The sequence below is a fragment of the Crinia signifera genome, chromosome 19 (genome assembly GCF_055691185.1).
Source record: "Crinia signifera chromosome 19, ASM5569118v1, whole genome shotgun sequence".
In the NCBI taxonomy this organism is placed as follows: Eukaryota; Metazoa; Chordata; class Amphibia; order Anura; family Myobatrachidae; genus Crinia; species Crinia signifera.
This window is the reverse complement of record NC_139226.1, coordinates 10,968,540-10,989,969: the sequence shown is the minus strand read 5'-3', so window position 1 is coordinate 10,989,969 and position 21,430 is coordinate 10,968,540. Positions and strand designations below refer to the sequence as shown.

Below are 21,430 nucleotides of genomic sequence, written 5' to 3'. Positions count from 1 at the left end.
GATGATGTCACAGGGAGAGCCAGCGAACTGTTGCTCCAAGCAGCGCTGGAAAACTTTGCTGCCCGTGGTGATGCCATAGGAGCCCTCCTCCCCTCCACATACGTTCTGGGGCATGCAGGGAGACTTACGAGCATACCGCTATCCCCCAGCTCCCTGCAGGACGATGCAGGGGTTAAGATTCGCCGTCAGGGGCAGCGAGCCCCTGCGACGTTGAATAGGGGGATAGCAGGGGGACAGCGAGGCTCCGGAACACGGCGACTGTGCAGCAAATCTTAAACAGGATTCGCTGCGCACCGCGATAATGTACATTGAATACTGCCCTATGACTTTACATGCTTGGATTGTATTTCTAAAATATTGTGGTTTGTGCTTTAACAGTAAACTGAGAGACAGGTCTCTCTACTCTGTCACGGCAATGGTACCACAGTTACCTTTTAGACTCTCTAAAAGATTTGTGTTTATAATGCATCTAGAGTCAGTGTATTTACCTGAAATCTGCAATGTGCTACCATGATCTATTTATCTGCCAAATGTTATGGTGTCAAGATATACAACTACTGTAATGCCCCTTTCTCACTGCAGGTCTTAAACGGTAAATTGCCGTTTCTTTTTCCATTTCTAAACATTTAAGGCTGCAGTGGGAAAGTGCCAGAGTTGATTAACCGGTTAAAGATAACCGGTATTTCAACACGTTTAAAGAGCAGAGTCCTACACGTTTCAGAGCTATTTTCTATGCAGTGAGAAAGAGAACCGAGGGCTGATTAAGCTAGAGGTGCCATAAACTGCTGAAGGAATCCGAGATGCCTGCACTTTAAGTTGTGTTGTTAAGGGGGCTATGATGCTGCAGCAAATAGCCAATTAGGGAGCAGGGGAGGAGTTACTGCAGTTAGGAATAGCCAGAGGGTCAGGTGATCTGCCTCTCTGGTCCGAATTTCCCCACCCTCCCTCCCTATTTTTCTATCTTTTCTTGGCGGCGGTAAAGAACGGTCCTTGTTCAAATGCTGATATGAGGTTAGTGGGGTGCGCTCTCCCCTCAATGATACGCTACGAGCCCATGTCCCTTGGACAGGGGATGGGCTGCACCATCCGCACGGGTGGGTTGCGTGGGAGAGTTGAACACCAACGCTGTGTGAATGGTGTGATGTCAGCTTACCCTTCTTTTCTCTATGACCGTTCTTTAGGGCCACCACCCTCTTTTATAGATCAATATATATAAATAGTTGTCAATAATAAATTTGACATTCATATTGAAACGCCAGCACTTGTGTCTGTCTTTCTTTTAGTATAAGTTAGATAAGTTTAGATTAAGTTATTAAAGTGTCGGGGCATAAGGATTACCGATGGCAAGTTTATGGCTCTGAAACGGTATTTAGGATCCCACACTAGTCTTCCTCCTCCCCTGGTACCTGTCCTGGCCCCCCACCCTCCCCTGGTACTTTGCAGCTGGTACCGCCCCCCCCCCCCCCCCAGTACCTGGCAGCGATCCATCCGGGCAGCATGGTAGGCAGCGGGCATTCCAAGGCTCCTAGTCGCAGGTCCAAGACTGATGCATGAAAGCTTCATGCAGGAGAAGGCTGCAGCTTGTGCACAGACAGCGGGGACACTGGGGATCCGGGCAGCACAGTCCGTACTCAGGAGGTGGAAGCGGAGAAAGGTCCATTAGAAGACTGTAATTTCATAGGCGGGGGTCCCTGCCGCGAATGGGAAATAGCAGAGCCGTTCATTAAATGTGCATATTTAATTAGTGGCTCATTAGATATGCACATATGTAATTTCCAGGCCCGCTATTTCCTATTCGCGGCATGGACCCCCGCCGATGAAATGACAATCTCCTAATGGACCTACCTCCTCCTGAGCACAGACCTGCCCGGATCCCCAGCGCCCCCACTGTGTGTGCACGAGCTGCAGCCTCCTCCTGAATCATGCTCCTGCATCAGTGGGGGACCTGCCGACTAGGAGCCCTGGCATGCCGCTGCCTACTGCACTGCCCGGATGGATTGCTGCCAGATACCAGGGGAACAAGGTAACAGGGCAGGACAGGTACCAGAGGACACAAGGGGATTAAAAGGTTTCACTTTGATGTGAATGGTACTTAAACGGTAACCTACTGCAATGTGAAAGCTAATACCATTTTAAATACAGTTTAAAAATACCGGTTCTTTAAACGGCTTGGCAGTGGGAAAGCAGCATAACTTCTTCCTAATTTGCTGTGGGTATGGATCCTTAGACTGTGCACTGGACCAGAGAGCATCTACCAGGACGAAGAGACCAGAACCTTATCATGAGGCGGGAGAAAATGTGCTTAGAATGTACAGGTTGGTCTTTTATCTTTGTGTGTATGTTACAGAACATTGAAAAAAAAAAAAATAAGTTGTTCGGAAACTGTTCACGTTTGAAAGCCAATACAATAGACCATCTATAGTGTTAGTCACTGTATTCTACAGTATTTAGTGTACAAAAAGAAAAAATGGTGTAACCAATTTCTTCCCCAGAGCATTTGCTCCAATGTTCCCCAGAAGAGGAGGAACTTGTGGACTGCATTTGGAAACCCAAATTGCAAAGTTGTGTGAAATGTGGTATTTTATTCAGAGTGTAATAAACACAGTAATTTGCATAAAGTATTTTATTCTTTAGGAAACCACAGATGTGGTGCACAAACACCAACACTAGGTCACATTAGTAGCATAATGGTAAATTAAATCATTGCAAAGCATAAAATACCATGTAGTGTCGCAGCAACAAGTGACCCAGTTACCAGTTGGACAAGTCTTCTGCTCTCCATGGGTACAGAGTGTAAGCTGAGATGTTCCTGGAAGCACAGGCGCCACAATATTCTACAGAGAAACACTTAGCCACCTCAATGGTAAGTTCTCCGAAGGAGCTGAATGTAAGGTCTATCTTTCCTGGCTGGCCAATGGACACTACATCCATCCATCTGGAAATGAACAGGTCTGGAGCCAAAGTAAGAGGTAGATCTACCATGAAACCATTTACCTGGTGGAAGAGTACAAAATAAATTAAAAAGGTAAAAAGATGAATAACTATCCACAACATATAATATTTTAGATCAAGATAAAAGCCAACAAAACTAGGCATTTCAGAAAATATCACTAGATCATCCATGTATAGAGTTAGGAAGTGGGAAGAAAAGGTTCTCCCAGCAGCACTGAATACGGCAAGCGTCAGAAATGTGATTGTTGATGAGCATAGAGTTAAGCAGTTTGCTACAGCTTGAGGAAGCCATATTATCGCCCAACTTTAACATCTTGGTTGTGCTATTAGCAACCTTAAGAATAGGGTATGGTGTAACCAATCAAGAGCCATGCAGGCACCTTAGCCAACATTTAAGTGCAAGCCACCAATAAATTAGGCAAGGACAGTACTGAACGTTTACTATGCAGAGAAACATGGATCCAAGTGCCCCAGGGAGACTAACCAGGACTTCTTTACCACTTTTCTCAGAACCATTTGAACGGGTTAGTGTAGATCCTGTGGGGCCCCTAGCTATACCCAGCAGCTCAGGGAAACAATATATCCTCACTGTGGATACACAGAAGCTGTAGCGCTCTCCTCAATCTGCGCAGACAAAGTGGCGGATGCGCTCATATCCATTTTCTCCAGGGCGGGGTTCCCAAAGGAAATGTTATTTGACCAGGGAACCCAGTTCATGTCTAAGCTCATGCAGAGTCTCTGTAATTCCCACATGGCAATGACCATGTAATCCCACACGGCAACGAACATGGAACTCCTGGCAACAAGCATGTAGGTAAGCAGCACTTATGGAGCATAATTTGTAATAGACTTAACATGTAACTGGCATTACAGTATACATTTTTGGCATGTGAATTTTGGCTCAACCCATGTGGCATTATGTAAATTTTGGCTTATTCCTTTTGGCATCATGTGTAAGGAGCAAGTATAATGGGGTCTACTATTTTGTTGCATAATATGTAGAAGTGGTACACTACACTCAATGACACTCTTCATTTTGAGTGGCCACGCCCCCTTTCACAGAGCACGCGCACAACTACTTCCCTCACTTTTGAACCCAAGGATTGCCTATGTACTTTAAATGCCAGGGCCTCTTTGTAATCCCATTCCCATCCTCCCTCTGCTCTCCTCATCTCCCTCTCTGCTTTCTGAACAGGCACCACTAACACCCCTCTTCCCCCCTCCCCTATCATGGTGCCCCCCCCCCCTGTCGTTTTCTCCTGGATAGGCCCCTGCCTCCAGGTAATCAGGTTTCCGCCCAAATTCTAAAAATGTACTGGTAGGTTAATTGGCTCCTAACAAAAATTAACCCTAGAATGAATTAGTATTCATGTACATGTGGTACAGAATATAGATTTTAAGCTCCACTGGGGCAGGGACTGATGTGACTGTTCAACTACTCTGTACAGCGCTGCGGAATCTGTGCGCTATATAATAAACTGAATAAATAATATATTAGAGAAGAAAAAGGCTCATACTCCTATAAGGAGTAATTCAGCAATCACTGTCCACATACATACTGTTTTTAAGTAGAAAATGTCCATCATCTGAATTATTTACTGCCCCCCCCCCCCCCCCAAAAAAAAAAAAAAAAAAAAAAAAAAGAAGATATACCCACTCACCAAAACATCAAGGACAGAATTTATGGTGATAAAGCTTTGCTCATAGAATACGAGGAGTCTGGCTGACAGAGGTGGATTTAGGTGAAGGACAATCCTCAGCCACTCTGGCATAGACTGGTCACAATTCCTCAGTAGGTCATACGCACCACTTTCTGCCTCACCACTTGAAAAGTCAAATGCTGTGATGTTTGAACCACCCACAGTACAGAGGCAGCAATTTTGCTGGGATTCCTCGTTCGGGTCACAGCTGAGGTATTTTGGCCTGATTGGGACAGGGGTGCTTGTCTGTGTTTGAAGATAGAAACCAGGATTACATTATGGGAAAGGTGCTCAAGCTGGAACAGTATGCTGATTGACAGGGTCTAGGTCGTTGATGGCCATCCTTGACACTCCAACTGTTGAACTACACATCGCAGCATGCTCTGCTTCAGTTTTGCTATATGGACATGCTAAATCTGATGCAGAGTATGTTGGGATGTGTAATTCAACAGTTAGAGTGTCAAGGTTAACCATCAAGGGTCTAGGTCAAAGCTATATAATTTCCATGGTCAAAAATATCATCACATGCAAAAAAGGTCAACATGGCTATGGTCAATATGAGATTTTTTGGCATGGTCTATTTTGACCTTTCACACTATACCATCCACATGGACATGGATTGTGAATGTGAGCCACCTGTTCAATAGCTTAGCAGTCCATGAGAGGAAACCGTGTACTAATTGGGGATCAACATGCTCAGATGTCAGTGACACCAAAAAGAGAACTGAGGTCTACCTTTTCCAGGGTCAACCTAGATATGGTTTACCAATATACCACACTCAACCATGTCATAGTGCAAACCAAGGCGTGGAGGCTACGTACCTGGCTTTCCTGTCCATAATTCTTGCACATCTCCCTAGAGACACAGTCGCTTCCATTCCACATTTGTCCATCCATGCAGCGACAGCCTTCCATACAAGCCCCAGAACAGTTGTCTGCTGTACAGTCACTACAAGGTTCTAGGCAAAGTTCGTACTCCCCTCCTGAAGGACACGGGAATGCTGGAAATAAATCAGAGAAGAATAAACTACAAGCAACATGCCTTGCGATGTGTCCTCACTCACCTATCCCCAAACAAAAAGAAAAGCCCGGAAAGCATCCACCCAGAACAAAAAAAAAAAAAAAAAAAAAAAAAAAAAAAAAACACAACTAGACTCAATTAGAGTTCAATTACTTCCAACAGGAGGGTGGAGAGGCCAGATCGTTTTGTTAGCTGCCACTTTACCCTCTATCATTTTTGGATCTGGCCAAATCAAATAATACACCCTATGAGACCATATTACCGTAACTTTATTCCATTAAACTGCAATGAGAGTCTGGGAAAAACCAGTCAGCAGTCACTTGTGGCCAAGCATGGATATACCCAAATCCTGGACTGTTTGGTGCCTTGAGGACCACATTTGTGAACCTCTGGGATACACTTTGAAATTTAATCTTTAGCCATTAAGTCTAATATTACCTACTGCAAGATATCTTGAGAAAGGACCATGTCATTTAACTTACGGCAGAAGGTTGCATTTCGCCAAGGCTTTATGGACACGCCAAGTGATTGGCACCGAACCGCATAATATTCAAGATCTTTGCAGATCAGACTGGCATCTTCTATGCTGCCACACAGAAAACTCTGGCATGAGGCAAAGTAATCATCGGGGTTGACTTTACTGTGACAGGCCTCAAATGGGCTATCGTCACCCAAGAACAGGCTGCAGCTGTTGAACCTTTTCGTTTTAGCCATGCTACAGACCATATTACCAGTTGCTGCTAGAAGACATTGGTGTGGGGGCTCGTATAGTTCATAGGAAGCCCCCACATCTCTTATGGTTTCATTCTCAGTTGCACACAATCCTCCACAAAGGTGACTTTGGTAAGCAATAGGAAGCAACATTTCTAGAAGGCCATCTTGATCCCACTGTATAACCAGACCAAAGTCTGCCTCCAGTACCAAGTGAGAGCCATTACCGCTCACTTTGAGTGATTGAGGAAGCAGGTAGGCAGGAAGGTCTGTCAGCAACCCATTGACCTGAGAAGGGAAGACATCAAATTAGTTATTAATAAATACTATTATAATACAGCCAGCTTTTTCTTGGCCTCATTAACCAAGACCGTGAGTTATTTTGCATTGCACCAGATACATCTTGCTCTTCAAGGTCTTATAAAGCCCCCCCATCCACTACTGAGTCTTCTGAGGCGAGATGTTGCAGCCAATCCCCCCATTGAGAGGGCAATGGGATCGCATTAACCCATCCCCTACTATAGGATCTAATGGATCCTTGGTGCAGTACTGATAATCTTCCATTCTAATCCAATGTGTACAGGACCATGCATCGAACCGGGAGGTTAAGAACATGGTTCATCTGATTCCTTGGCTCTGTGCCTCGTCATTGGATGGGAAAAGGCCCAAACTGCACAAGTGTCTATAAAAATTATTTCCACTTCACACCAAGAAGTTTCTATCACATGAAAGTGAGGTTTATATATTGCAGCCCTCAAACAAGACCCATCCAATCATTAGAAGTGCCGTCTGCCTGTTTACATTACCAAGTCTGTACACTCCACCACAATGACCTTACCTGCTCTCAATAGTTCATAAGAATGACAGGAAAGCTAAAGCATAAAGATAGATCTATAGATTTAAAAAAAATATATATGGTCGACTCAAAGCAGAATGAGCAAATACCACAATAGCAGATACTATGGTCAAGTAATACTTTACATCAGGCATTCCCAAACACGGACCTCAGGGCACACCAACAGTGCAGGTTTTGTAGATATCCAGGCTTGAGCACAGGTGACTTAATTAGTATCTGAGGGATTCGTATTAAACCATCTGTGCTAAAGCCTGGATATCACTAAAACCTGCACTGTTGGTGTGCCTTGAGGACCGTGGTTGGGAATGCCTGCTTTACATGCTCATAGCATTTGAATTCTAGGACAGCAGTTCCTAAATGTGGTACTTTAAGGCACCATAGGGCTCCAGGTTTTAAGTTTATACATGGATCAGCACAGCTGATTAAATCAAATTGTTCGAGGTACTAATTAAGTCAACTGCGGCCAAGCATAGATATACTAAAAACCTAGACCCTAGACCTGGGGTAGCCAACCCTAGTCCTCAAGAGCTACCAACAGTGCATGTTTTGCAGGTCTCCTCACAGAATCACAAGTGAGCTAATTAGCTCCATCTGTGTATCTTAAAATGCGTCAGTGATTAATGAGTGCAGCAGCTAGGTTGACTGGAAAATGTGAACTGTTGGTAGCTCTCAAGGGATAGGGTTGGCTACCACTGCCCTAGACCTTTAGGATGCCTTGAGGACCAGGTTTGTGAATCTCTGATCCAAGAGCACAGTATTCCAACGTACAACATCAATGTCCTTTCAAGTAGTTTAATAGATGCCAACAAGTTAACCACCATGTCATAGAGTTCTCATGGCCGTTCTTTCAGATAGTGCCCAGACTTGCCTTTTATTTTAATTAAACTAGATAAAAAAAATTAAGATCTAGGATATTAATCTAGAGACCTAATGCAAACATGGATTGCAATACAAAATGCTAGATCTCTAAAATGCCACAAGAACTGTAAAAGGTTCTACCTCAAATAATTGTAAAGTCTGACATTTTGTCTTACCCATACAGCGTTCTCTTCACCAGTCATATGCATCACAAAGAAACTCTCGTAGCTTTCCAATATGAGACTTGTTTCATGGTCATATCCTTGGTTCCTGACGCTTACAGAATAGATTACTGTAGATGTACTAATATTGCATAGCTGTGCCAAGAGCAAGCTGCAGTCTCCAGGAAACAGTTGCAATTTGAGAACATCAAACTGGACGGAATTATTGGTAATCTTTACAATACAACTGGTTGTACTTGAAGACAGACCTTCTGGGTTTATAGAATTTCCCAGGGTTCCTGTAGCTGCTGTTGGCATAGAAACGGGTGGTGGAGTGGTAGAGCTGCTTGGCGGAACTGTAGACTCTGTTGGTGAATAGTCTGATAAAGTAGGTAGTGCAGACAGAGAGGTCATGAATAGAGATCCTGTGTGCAGCAGGGGTGGAAGAGGATTAAAAGATAGGAGGTTAAGGTTTGACAACACCTCACATAAGACAAATACCATGTTTAGATTAGACATAATACATTCAGTATCTACTGTATATTTTTTTTTTTAAGATAAGAAGCAATGACCAATGCAGAGTTCTCTTGTAAGGTTCTCATGCACATTTAGCAAATTCCATATTTTGTTTGCAGCTGCATTGGGCACCTATAGCCACTTCTGGTAGAGTATAGAAGGGAGACTTGCTTCAGGTAAGTCAGACTGAGGAAGCCGCCGAGCAGAATTTAAGGCGGAGAAACAAGTTTTTGAGTGAGCCCCATTGTGCTGGTCCCGCATTTACTAGCTACACAGCACGTCTTTGGATTACAAATACCCAATTGGGTGGTCTCAGTAAGAGCAACACTTCCAACCTAAATATTTCCGGATTACAGATCTGGTAAAAGTTTGGACAGACTGACCCTTATTTCATTTATCCAATAAGCGCATCATCCAACAGGGTTTGAAACCCATAAGAAGGACTGTAATTATAGAACACCCATTGCCTCTAATAGAACTCTATGATAAATATACAGCATCATATTGTTTAAAAGCCGCAATCTTCTATATATTGTATATTGTAGGTCTTGTCTGTTTGATCATTCTGCACAATTGATATATATTGTATATTAATTATTTTATGTATGTTTTTAATAAATGTCATCATTTTGAGACTTAATCAGTATGGACATTTAATTTATTGAGCAGGACTGCGCTTCATAAAATGACTGACACCTTTTTGGTTTCTGCCATAATCCTCCATTGCTTCAGGTGAGTTAGACACTGCTATTTGCCATTCTAAATGCACCGAAAACTGGGGTTTACTAACCAAGACAGGCCCACCATGGTGAGAATCCAAGAGAATACGGTCATTCAGGTTTGAGAATCATTTAATAATGAAGGATTGAAGTTTAAAGTGGCTTTGTACTGCAATCTTGGAGTACCGCCACAGGTCATGTTTCCAGTATTTCTCTGAATACAGGTAATACAATTACTGAGCCAGCAACTAATCTCCCCTTTCTATAATTAAAAGGTATCCTAAAAACCATGATCTTGTAAACCAGCAGTTGTCCAATCCAATAAGTCCAGCCATATGGGTCTGTAGCACTTATACGATACAGTGTCCATGGGACAAATGAACCAAGGCATTATCTTTTCAGTTACATACAGATGCACATGTAAGACCTACTTCTCTCCAAAGTATATACTGCAGAACACACTGCATTAAAGTTCATGCTTGTCATACCAAAGATGGCCAATCCAAAATCGTGTTTAGTATTGAGATGCGGTCATTGGATCAACATTGCTCAGGTCGACAATGGGAAGGTCGAAATTAGTTTTTCCATGTTTTTTTTATTTTTTATCCGACAGACAGTATTTTATGCCCTACTATCCGCTAGGTCAGGCATTTCCAAACTATGGCCCTCCAGCTGTTGTGAAACTACACATCCCAGCATGCATTGCCATAGTTTTAGCATCCCCTAACAGCAAAACTGTGTCAAGGCATGGTGGGACTTGTAGTTTCAAAACAGCTAGAGGGCCACAGTTTGGAAAAGCATGCACTAGGGCTTTAAAGGCTAACCAATAACAGGTGGTGTGTCAAGAACTACAAATCCCAGATTTAGCATGGCCAATAAGCAAAACTGAAGCAGAGCATGCTGGAATGTTAGTTCAACAGCTGGAGTGTCAAGGTTAGTCATCAAGGCACTAGGGCACGGATGGAGAATAGAATCATACCCAAAGTATGGCGAGCACAGCGGGCCAAGCAGTACACCGACGGAGTCCATGTTGACAAAACGTGAAAAACTCATGTCGACCTTTTTGAGTGCCGATTTCCAGTTGCTTGTGTCAACCTTCCAACCCTGTCGACCTTAGGCATGTGAAGCTTCAGTGGTTGACCCAAAGCATGTTGATCTAATGACCCATACCCTTTAGGATAAGTTTAAGCCAGGTATGTCGAAACTATGGCCCTCCAGCTGTTGTGAAACTACAAGTCCCATCATGCCTTGCCACAGTTTTGCCATCAGGAAATGGCAAGGCATGCTGGGATGTGTAGTTTTACAACAGCTGGAGGGCCACAGTTTGGACATGCCTGGTTTAAGCTGATAATGACCTGCAACCAGACATTAGCTGCTCCAAAATGTTGACTGATTTGGGAGGGCATAGAGTTCAACTGAACCACTTACCAGGCAGGTCGTTACGTAGCGCACTCAAATTGGATTACCCTTACCTACAGCAAAATGAAGTTAAGTTTGGGGCAATTATTCTAGCTCGGTCCCAATGGACCTTCAGGCCCAAATGTTGAAGTCCTTATGTAAAATTCAATGCAACAGTCCACTATGGGAGATACAAGTTCGCCACTGGCCGAGTAAGGACTCCTGTCAAGCCTGCAATGCACCTGGTCTTAATCAGCCACAGACCCTGTGTAATACCCCTTTCACACTGCATAAATATCACAGGTCTGACCCAGGTCACTGTGGTGTGAAAGAGCCTTTTGAAAAAAAAAAATCGGCCCCATTGTTGCCTAACCTCCCGGAATGCCATGCCACCACCCCCCCCCCCCCACATTCCCTTGGTCCCACCGCATCCCCCCACTTTGCTGTTCAAATACCTCAATACACGGCTCTTCAGAGGAGGGGCTAAAATGATGCCATTTCTACCATGAGGGGGTGGGGGTTAAAACGGTAAACCTGCTAAGTGTGGTATTTTCTGTACTGGGCGGGTGATGAGTCCCCACCTCCAGGAGAGGAGACAGAAAATGTAGGTAACTATGGTCTGCCCCATTGACATCTTTAGTTAGGGAACACTTATGCAGTCGTGATTATTTCTGCAATAACCCCCCACCTATTCATTGTGCTGATAGTGAAGTGTTCCAAAAGCAAATAAATGAGAACCAAATCCACTTACCTGTCAGGCACAGGAAGGCGCAGACATACTGGAAGAAATTCCTTTCCATTGCTAGAATACACCAATCAGAAAGTTACAGAGCAGAAGTAACAGTGATCATATAACACTTCTGTGATAGGCAGGGCTGGCAACAGAAATCTTAGGGCCCCATACACTGATATTTCTGGGGACCCCACCCCCTCAAGCACTAGTAGTTGCATGGAGCAAGGATGGATGGTGGGTGTATTGTTGATGCCCCAAGCGCAGACAGTATCACTTCTGAACGGATAGCTACTACACATTATGCCATACACCGTAATGCCCATTAGACATTAGGCCACATGCCATGATGCCCATTACATATTATGCCACACTACCCATTTTGCCATGCGCCAGTGGCGTAGCGCCATTTTTTCTCCCCCCCCCCCTAAATTTGAGCCAGCCTCCCCCACTGCGTCTGTATTTGGCCAGGAGTCGGGACCGCAGAGCTACTAATCTGTGTCCCGGTGCTCCTCCTGGCTCCTTATGAGTCAAATGTCAAATGTCCATCACAAAATGGCCACCCCCTTACAGCAGACCATTTGTAACGATGCTAGAGGAGACCGCTGCTGCCTCCTCTAGCATTTAAAAAAAAAAAAAAAAACTGTCTGCTCTAAGGTTTGGGGGGGGGGGGGGGGGGAGAATTTTGTGATGGACCTTTCACTCGTAAGGAGCGCCGGGACTCAGATTAGTAGATCTGCAGTCCCGACTTCCAGCCGAATACAGACGCAGCAGGATAATGCAGGTAGAGGTAGCATAACAATAGCCCCGCAGACCCCGGCGCCCACACTTGCTTGGCGCCTCCCCACCACTGCGGGGTCTGTGGTGCTATTATTACGCCACTGCCATGTGCCATAACATAATATACCACATGCCGTAATGCCCATGACATATTATGCCACATAAGTGCCACTTACCTACATGCTCTTTGCCAGGGGTTACATGGTCTTTGCCAGGGGTTTCTTGCTGGGTGCCAGCATGCTCGTTGCCCAGTGGGGACAGCAAGCTCATTGCCCAGTGGGGATAAAATGTTAGGTCCCAAGGGATAACATGCTCATTGCCTAGGGTGGTTAAATGCTCATCAGTGGAATTAACATGCCTGGGGACATCCTGTAAGGGCATGCAGCTCTTGCCGCTTACAGACTCTGACATGAGCCGGTGCTGCTGTGGAAGGCATCTTCCAACCTTCCGCAGCAGCACCGGCTCATGTCAGTGTGTGTAAGCGGCGCTGTCGGGTGCTGCGTGTCCCGACTGTCCATCTGTCCCCAGGCAGCTCCCGGCACTGCAGTAAGAAGCCTCCTCTCCTGAGTCCCAGCAGGGGGTGTGTGAAGTGGAGCAGGGGGCATAGAGTGGGGCAGCTGGAGCAGGGTATGTGTGATGGGGAGCAGGGGGGGGGGCATAGAGTGGGGTAGCTGGAGCAGGGAGTGTGTGATGGGGAGCAGGGGGGGGGGGGCATAGAGTGGGGTAGCTGGAGCAGGGAGTGTGTGATGGGGAGCAGGGGGGCATAGAGTGGGGTAGCTGGAGCAGGGAGTGTGTGATGGGGAGCAGGGGGGCATAGAGTGGGGTAGCTGGAGCAGGGAGTGTGTGACGGGGAGCAGCTGGGGGGGCATAGAGTGGGGTAGCTGGAGCAGGGAGTGTGTGATGGGGAGCAGGGGGGGGGCATAGAGTGGGGTAGCTGGAGCAGGGAGTGTTTGATGGGGAGCAGGGGGGGGGCATAGAGAGGGGTAGCTGGAGCAGGGAGTGTGTGACGGGTAGCAGGGGGGCATAGAGTGGGGTAGCTGGAGCAGGGAGTGTTTGATGGGGAGCAGGGGGGGGGCATAGAGAGGGGTAGCTGGAGCAGGGAGTGTGTGACGGGTAGCAGGGGGGCATAGAGTGGGGTAGCTGGAGCAGGGAGTGTGTGATGGGGAGCAGGGGGGGCATAGAGTGGGGCAGCTGGAGCAGGGAGTGTGTGATGGGGAGCAGGGGGGGGGGCATAGAGTGGGGTAGCTGGAGCAGGGAGTGTGTGATGGGGAGCAGGGGGGGGGGCATAGAGTGGGGTAGCTGGAGCAGGGAGTGAGTGATGGGGAGCAGGGGGGGGGGCATAGAGTGGGGTAGCTGGAGCAGGGTGTGTGATGGGGAGCAGGGGGGGGGCATAGAGAGGGGTAGCTGGAGCAGGGAGTGTGTGATGGGGAGCAGGGGGGGGGGCATAGAGTGGGGTAGCTGGAGCAGGGAGTGTGTGATGGGGAGCAGGGGGGGGGCATAGAGTGGGGTAGCTGGAGCAGGGAGTGTGTGATGGGGAGCAGGGGGGCATAGAGTGGGGTAGCTGGAGCAGGGAGTGTGTGATGGGGAGCAGGGGGGGGCATAGAGAGGGGTAGCTGGAGCAGGGAGTGTGTGATGGGGAGCAGGGGGGGGGGCATAGAGAGGGGTAGCTGGAGCAGGGTGTGTGATGGGGAGCGGGGGGGGGGGGCATAGAGTGGGGTAGCTGGAGCAGGGAGTGTGTGATGGGGAGCAGGGGGGGCATAGAGTGGGGTAGCTGGAGCAGGGAGTGTGTGATGGGGAGCAGGGGGGCATAGAGTGGGGTAGCTGGAGCAGGGAGTGTATGATGGGGAGCAGGGGGGCATAGAGTGGGGTAGCTGGAGCAGGGAGTGTGTGATGGGGAGCAGGGGGGGGGGGCATAGAGTGGGGTAGCTGGAGCAGGGTGTGTGATGGGGAGCAGAGGGCATTAAGTGGGGTGGCAGGAGCAGGGTGTGTGATGGGGAGCAGGGGGGGGGGGCATAGAGTGGGGTAGCTGGAGCAGGGAGTGTGTGATGGGGAGCAGGGGGGGGGCATAGAGTGGGGTAGCTGGAGCAGGGAGTGTGTGATGGGGAGCAGGGGGGGGGGCATAGAGTGGGGTAGCTGGAGCAGGGAGTTTGTGATGGGGAGCAGGGGGGGCATAGAGTGGGGTAGCTGGAGCAGGGTGTGTGATGGGGAGCGGGGGGGGGGCATAGAGTGGGGTAGCTGGAGCAGGGAGTGTGTGATGGGGAGCAGGGGGGGCATAGAGTGGGGTAGCTGGAGCAGGGAGTGTGTGATGGGGAGCAGGGGGGCATAGAGTGGATTAGCTGGAGCAGGGAGTGTGTGATGGGGAGCAGGGGGGGGGGGGCATAGAGTGGGGTAGCTGGAGCAGGGAGTGTGTGATGGGGAGCAGGGGGGGGGGGCATAGAGTGGGGTAGCTGGAGCAGGGAGTGTGTGATGGGGAGCATAGAGTGGGGTAGCTGGAGCAGGGTGTGTGTGATGGGGAGCATAGAGTGGGGTAGCTGGAGCAGGGAGTGTGTGATGGGGAGCAGGGGGGGGGCATAGAGAGGGGTAGCTGGAGCAGGGAGTGTGTGATGGGGAGCAGGGGGGGGGGGCATAGAGTGGGGTAGCTGGAGCAGGGTGTGTGATGGGGAGCGGGGGGCATAGAGTGGGGTAGCTGGAGCAGGGAGTTTGTGATGGGGAGCAGGGGGGGCATAGAGTGGGGTAGCTGGAGCAGGGAGTGTGATGGGGAGACAAATGTGATTTATGTTATTTACAAACATCATCAATACTAGAAAATATATATATATATATCGAAAAGTACAGAATATACCATAACTATATCCACAACTAATTGATCTTTGGAAATCTGAGGTAGGTAACTGCAGTATACACATAGAACCATCCTCCCTGTATTTTTAGGGTTTACACTTGGGGAGTTCTGTAACCACTTATACCAGTAAGGGATATAGAGTCTCATTTGTTATTCAGTATTTGCGGATAAATCCCTGAAAACACCTGTAACTATCACCTGAATGTATCGTGAGGGATCACAGAAAGGAATCCCTCCTGCACCAATCGCATCCCACATAGGTTAGTATGGGGGATGTGTAGCAATCCGATGTATCAACATCGCTTTGGGTGACAGTTACAGTATGAGCCGATTGGTAGGTACATTGGGTCAGATGAACGAAGAGTGTTATTAACCCTTTCAGTCCCAACATCTGTGAGAGATAAGCAAAATGTCCCAGTGTCCCTCTCATTTGTTATATCAATTTAAACCTATATCTTACACATTTTTATATCTTCCTTTCCATTGCTAGAATACACCAATCAGAAAGTTACAGAGCAGAAGTAACAGTGATCATATAACACTTCTGTGATAGGCAGGGCTGGCAACAGAAATCTTAGGGCCCCATACACTGATATTTCTGGGGACCCCACCCCCTCAAGCACTAGTAGTTGCATGGAGCAAGGATGGATGGTGGGTGTATTGTTGATGCCCCAAGCGCAGACAGTATCACTTCTGAACGGATAGCTACTACACATTATGCCATACACCGTAATGCCCATTAGACATTAGGCCACATGCCATGATGCCCATTACATATTATGCCACACTACCCATTTTGCCATGCGCCAGTGGCGTAGCGCCATTTTTTCTCCCCCCCCCCCTAAATTTGAGCCAGCCTCCCCCACTGCGTCTGTATTTGGCCAGGAGTCGGGACCGCAGAGCTACTAATCTGTGTCCCGGTGCTCCTCCTGGCTCCTTATGAGTCAAATGTCAAATGTCCATCACAAAATGGCCACCCCCTTACAGCAGACCATTTGTAACGATGCTAGAGGAGACCGCTGCTGCCTCCTCTAGCATTTAAAAAAAAAAAAAAAAACTGTCTGCTCTAAGGTTTGGGGGGGGGGGGGGGGGAGAATTTTGTGATGGACCTTTCACTCGTAAGGAGCGCCGGGACTCAGATTAGTAGATCTGCAGTCCCGACTTCCAGCCGAATACAGACGCAGCAGGATAATGCAGGTAGAGGTAGCATAACAATAGCCCCGCAGACCCCGGCGCCCACACTTGCTTGGCGCCTCCCCACCACTGCGGGGTCTGTGGTGCTATTATTACGCCACTGCCATGTGCCATAACATAATATACCACATGCCGTAATGCCCATGACATATTATGCCACATAAGTGCCACTTACCTACATGCTCTTTGCCAGGGGTTACATGGTCTTTGCCAGGGGTTTCTTGCTGGGTGCCAGCATGCTCGTTGCCCAGTGGGGACAGCAAGCTCATTGCCCAGTGGGGATAAAATGTTAGGTCCCAAGGGATAACATGCTCATTGCCTAGGGTGGTTAAATGCTCATCAGTGGAATTAACATGCCTGGGGACATCCTGTAAGGGCATGCAGCTCTTGCCGCTTACAGACTCTGACATGAGCCGGTGCTGCTGTGGAAGGCATCTTCCAACCTTCCGCAGCAGCACCGGCTCATGTCAGTGTGTGTAAGCGGCGCTGTCGGGTGCTGCGTGTCCCGACTGTCCATCTGTCCCCAGGCAGCTCCCGGCACTGCAGTAAGAAGCCTCCTCTCCTGAGTCCCAGCAGGGGGTGTGTGAAGTGGAGCAGGGGGCCTAGAGTGGGGTGGCTGGATAAGGGGATGTGATGGGGAGCAGGGGGCATAGAGTGGGGTGGCTAGATAAGGGGATGTGATGGGGAGCAGGAGGTATAGAGTGGGGTGGCTGGAGCAGGGTGTGTGATGGGGAGCAGAGGGCATTAAGTGGGGTGGCAGGAGCAGGGTGTGTGATGGGGAGCAGGGGGGCATAGAGTGGGGTAGCTGGAGCAGGAAGTGTGTGATGGGGAGCAGGGGGGGGGCATAGAGTGGGGTAGCTGGAGCAGGGAGTGTGTGATGGGGAGCAGGGGGGGATAGAGTGGGGTAGCTGGAGCAGGGAGTGTGTGATGGGGAGCAGGGGGGGGGGGCATAGAGTGGGGCAGCTGGAGCAGGGAGTGTGTGATGGGGAGCAGGGGGGGGGGGCATAGAGTGGGGCAGCTGGAGAAGGGAGTGTGTGATGTGGAGCAGGGGGGGGGGGGCATAGAGAGGGGTGGCTGGAGTAGGGAGTGTGTGATGGGGAGCAGGGGGGGGGGGCATAGAGTGGGGCAGCTGGAGAAGGGAGTGTGTGATGTGGAGCAGGGGGGGGGGGGCATAGAGTGGGGTAGCTGGAGTAGGGAGTGTGTGATGGGGAGCAGGGGGGCATAGAGTGGGGTAGCTGGAGCAGGGAGTGTGTGATGGGGAGCAGGGGGGGGGCATAGAGTGGGGCAGCTGGAGCAGGGTATGTGTGATGGGGAGCAGGGGGGGGGGCATAGAGTGGGGTAGCTGGAGCAGGGAGTGTGTGATGGGGAGCAGGGGGGGGGGGGCATAGAGTGGGGTAGCTGGAGCAGGGAGTGTGTGATGGGGAGCAGGGGGGGGGCATAGAGTGGGGTAGCTGGAGCAGGGAGTGTGTGATGGGGAGCAGGGGGGCATAGAGTGGGGTAGCTGGAGCAGGGAGTGTGTGACGGGGAGCAGCTGGGGGGGCATAGAGTGGGGTAGCTGGAGCAGGGAGTGTGTGATGGGGAGCAGGTGGGGGGCATAGAGTGGGGTAGCTGGAGCAGGGAGTGTGTGATGGGGAGCAGGGGGGGGGCATAGAGAGGGGTAGCTGGAGCAGGGAGTGTGTGACGGGTAGCAGGGGGGCATAGAGTGGGGTAGCTGGAGCAGGGAGTGTGTGATGGGGAGCAGGGGGGGCATAGAGTGGGGCAGCTGGAGCAGGGAGTGTGTGATGGGGAGCAGGGGGGGGGGGCATAGAGTGGGGTAGCTGGAGCAGGGAGTGTGTGATGGGGAGCAGGGGGGGGGGCATAGAGTGGGGTAGCTGGAGCAGGGAGTGAGTGATGGGGAGCAGGGGGGGGGGCATAGAGTGGGGTAGCTGGAGCAGGGTGTGTGATGGGGAGCAGGGGGGGGGCATAGAGAGGGGTAGCTGGAGCAGGGAGTGTGTGATGGGGAGCAGGGGGGGGGGCATAGAGTGGGGTAGCTGGAGCAGGGAGTGTGTGATGGGGAGCAGGGGGGGGGCATAGAGTGGGGTAGCTGGAGCAGGGAGTGTGTGATGGGGAGCAGGGGGGCATAGAGTGGGGTAGCTGGAGCAGGGAGTGTGTGATGGGGAGCAGGGGGGGGCATAGAGAGGGGTAGCTGGAGCAGGGAGTGTGTGATGGGGAGCAGGGGGGGGGGCATAGAGAGGGGTAGCTGGAGCAGGGTGTGTGATGGGGAGCGGGGGGGGGGGCATAGAGTGGGGTAGCTGGAGCAGGGAGTGTGTGATGGGGAGCAGGGGGGGCATAGAGTGGGGTAGCTGGAGCAGGGAGTGTGTGATGGGGAGCAGGGGGGCATAGAGTGGGGTAGCTGGAGCAGGGAGTGTATGATGGGGAGCAGGGGGGCATAGAGTGGGGTAGCTGGAGCAGGGAGTGTGTGATGGGGAGCAGGGGGGGGGGCATAGAGTGGGGTAGCTGGAGCAGGGTGTGTGATGGGGAGCAGAGGGCATTAAGTGGGGTGGCAGGAGCAGGGTGTGTGATGGGGAGCAGGGGGGGGGGGCATAGAGTGGGGTAGCTGGAGCAGGGAGTGTGTGATGGGGAGCAGGGGGGGGGCATAGAGTGGGGTAGCTGGAGCAGGGAGTGTGTGATGGGGAGCAGGGGGGGGGGCATAGAGTGGGGTAGCTGGAGCAGGGAGTTTGTGATGGGGAGCAGGGGGGGCATAGAGTGGGGTAGCTGGAGCAGGGTGTGTGATGGGGAGCGGGGGGGGGGCATAGAGTGGGGTAGCTGGAGCAGGGAGTGTGTGATGGGGAGCAGGGGGGGCATAGAGTGGGGTAGCTGGAGCAGGGAGTGTGTGATGGGGAGCAGGGGGGCATAGAGTGGATTAGCTGGAGCAGGGAGTGTGTGATGGGGAGCAGGGGGGGGGGGGGCATAGAGTGGGGTAGCTGGAGCAGGGAGTGTGTGATGGGGAGCAGGGGGGGGGGGCATAGAGTGGGGTAGCTGGAGCAGGGAGTGTGTGATGGGGAGCATAGAGTGGGGTAGCTGGAGCAGGGTGTGTGTGATGGGGAGCATAGAGTGGGGTAGCTGGAGCAGGGAGTGTGTGATGGGGAGCAGGGGGGGGGCATAGAGAGGGGTAGCTGGAGCAGGGAGTGTGTGATGGGGAGCAGGGGGGGGGGGCATAGAGTGGGGTAGCTGGAGCAGGGTGTGTGATGGGGAGCGGGGGGCATAGAGTGGGGTAGCTGGAGCAGGGAGTTTGTGATGGGGAGCAGGGGGGGCATAGAGTGGGGTAGCTGGAGCAGGGAGTGTGATGGGGAGACAAATGTGATTTATGTTATTTACAAACATCATCAATACTAGAAAATTTATATATATATATATATATATATATATATATATATATATATATATATATATATATATATATATATATATATATATATATATATATCGAAAAGTACAGAATATACCATAACTATATCCACAACTAATTGATCTTTGGAAATCTGAGGTAGGTAACTGCAGTATACACATAGAACCATCCTCCCTGTATTTTTAGGGTTTACACTTGGGGAGTTCTGTAACCACTTATACCAGTAAGGGATATAGAGTCTCATTTGTTATTCAGTATTTGCGGATAAATCCCTGAAAACACCTGTAACTATCACCTGAATGTATCGTGAGGGATCACAGGAGGAATCCCTCCTGCACCAATCGCATCCCACATAGGTTAGTATGGGGGATGTGTAGCAATCCGATGTATCAACATCGCTTTGGGTGACAGTTACAGTATGAGCCGATTGGTAGGTACATTGGGTCAGATGAACGAAGAGTGTTATTAACCCTTTCAGTCCCAACATCTGTGAGAGATAAGCAAAATGTCCCAGTGTCCCTCTCATTTGTTATATCAATTTAAACCTATATCTTACACATTTTTATATCTTGCACAGCCAACTTCAACTAGTAACAAACAACACAACACAATCCATTCCAAAAGCAAGTCTCCCAGAGATGTAACCTACCTCTGTCTGCGTTCACCCTACACAAAGCACAACCAGATGCTCCCTCCAACAGGCTGAGCTCAGCTCTCATATACCTTCTGCAATCAATGGGCCTGATCATTAACCAGTGGAGTCCCAGAACCAGAGGCAGTGCAATAAGCAGGGAAATCAGTCCACCTGCCAGGTCAGGTTTTCCAGCTAGCTCTATTTGTGCACCTGATTTCAGACACAGCAACAGGAGAACGCTCACTGGCATTAAGGAGCCTCTCCAAACATTTTTTAAAACAAAAACTTTTTCATTATTTTAATAGTTTTAATATTTTATTATTACATTTTATTTATAAAGTGCCACAAGTGGTTGGCAGTGCCATACATAGGGCACACATTAGAACAATACAGGGTACACAGAACTAACATAACAGTAACTGAAGAACTGAAATGGAGCACAGGAAACAAGTAGCAGCACAATGCTCAGTACACAATACAGCTGGGATGTGGGGAAGCAGAGGAGGTGTCCGTGTACTACCAGGGGCACCGCCGTACATACTGTAGTGTACACATTAGTACAATACAGGGGACACAGCACATTACAGTGACCGAGACACTACTACAGCACAGGTAACAGCAGCACAATGCTCAATACACAATACAGCTGGGATGTAGGGAAGCAGAGGAGGTGTCCGTGTACTACCAGGGGCAGCGCCATACATAGGGCACACATTAGTACAATACAGGGGACACAGAACATTACAGTGACTGAGACACTACAACAGCACAGGTAACAGCAGCACAATGCTCAGTACACAATACAGCTGGGATGTAGGGAAGCAGAGGAGGTGTCTGTGTACTACCAGGGGCAGCGCTGTACATAGGGCACACATTAGTACAATACAGTGTACACAGAACATTACAGTGACTGAGACACAACAACAACACAGGTAACAGCAGCACAATGCTCAGTACACAATACAGCTGG

At 49.4% G+C, this 21,430-nt stretch overlaps 1 protein-coding gene across 2 annotated transcripts; it reads right to left on the bottom strand.

Annotated features, from left to right (window-relative positions):
* Nucleotides 1-2,605: 2,605 nt before the first annotated feature.
* On the bottom strand, nucleotides 2,606-20,740 carry LOC146042102 (zonadhesin-like). 2 transcript variants are annotated; one of them, XM_083162015.1, is made up of 7 exons: nucleotides 20,476-20,740; nucleotides 11,644-11,694; nucleotides 8,275-8,684; nucleotides 6,156-6,672; nucleotides 5,475-5,653; nucleotides 4,614-4,898; nucleotides 2,606-2,994 (listed from the first exon to the last, which is right to left on the bottom strand). In XM_083162015.1, the coding sequence occupies exons 1-7, from the start codon at nucleotides 20,708-20,710 to the stop codon at nucleotides 2,752-2,754; spliced, it is 1,920 nt and encodes a 639-aa protein (XP_083018141.1). In that variant the 5' UTR covers nucleotides 20,711-20,740; the 3' UTR covers nucleotides 2,606-2,751. The 2 variants fall into 2 exon arrangements, with proteins under 2 accessions (XP_083018141.1, XP_083018142.1); XM_083162016.1 differs by lacking the exon at nucleotides 4,614-4,898.
* Between the last annotated feature and the right edge of the window lie 690 nt (nucleotides 20,741-21,430).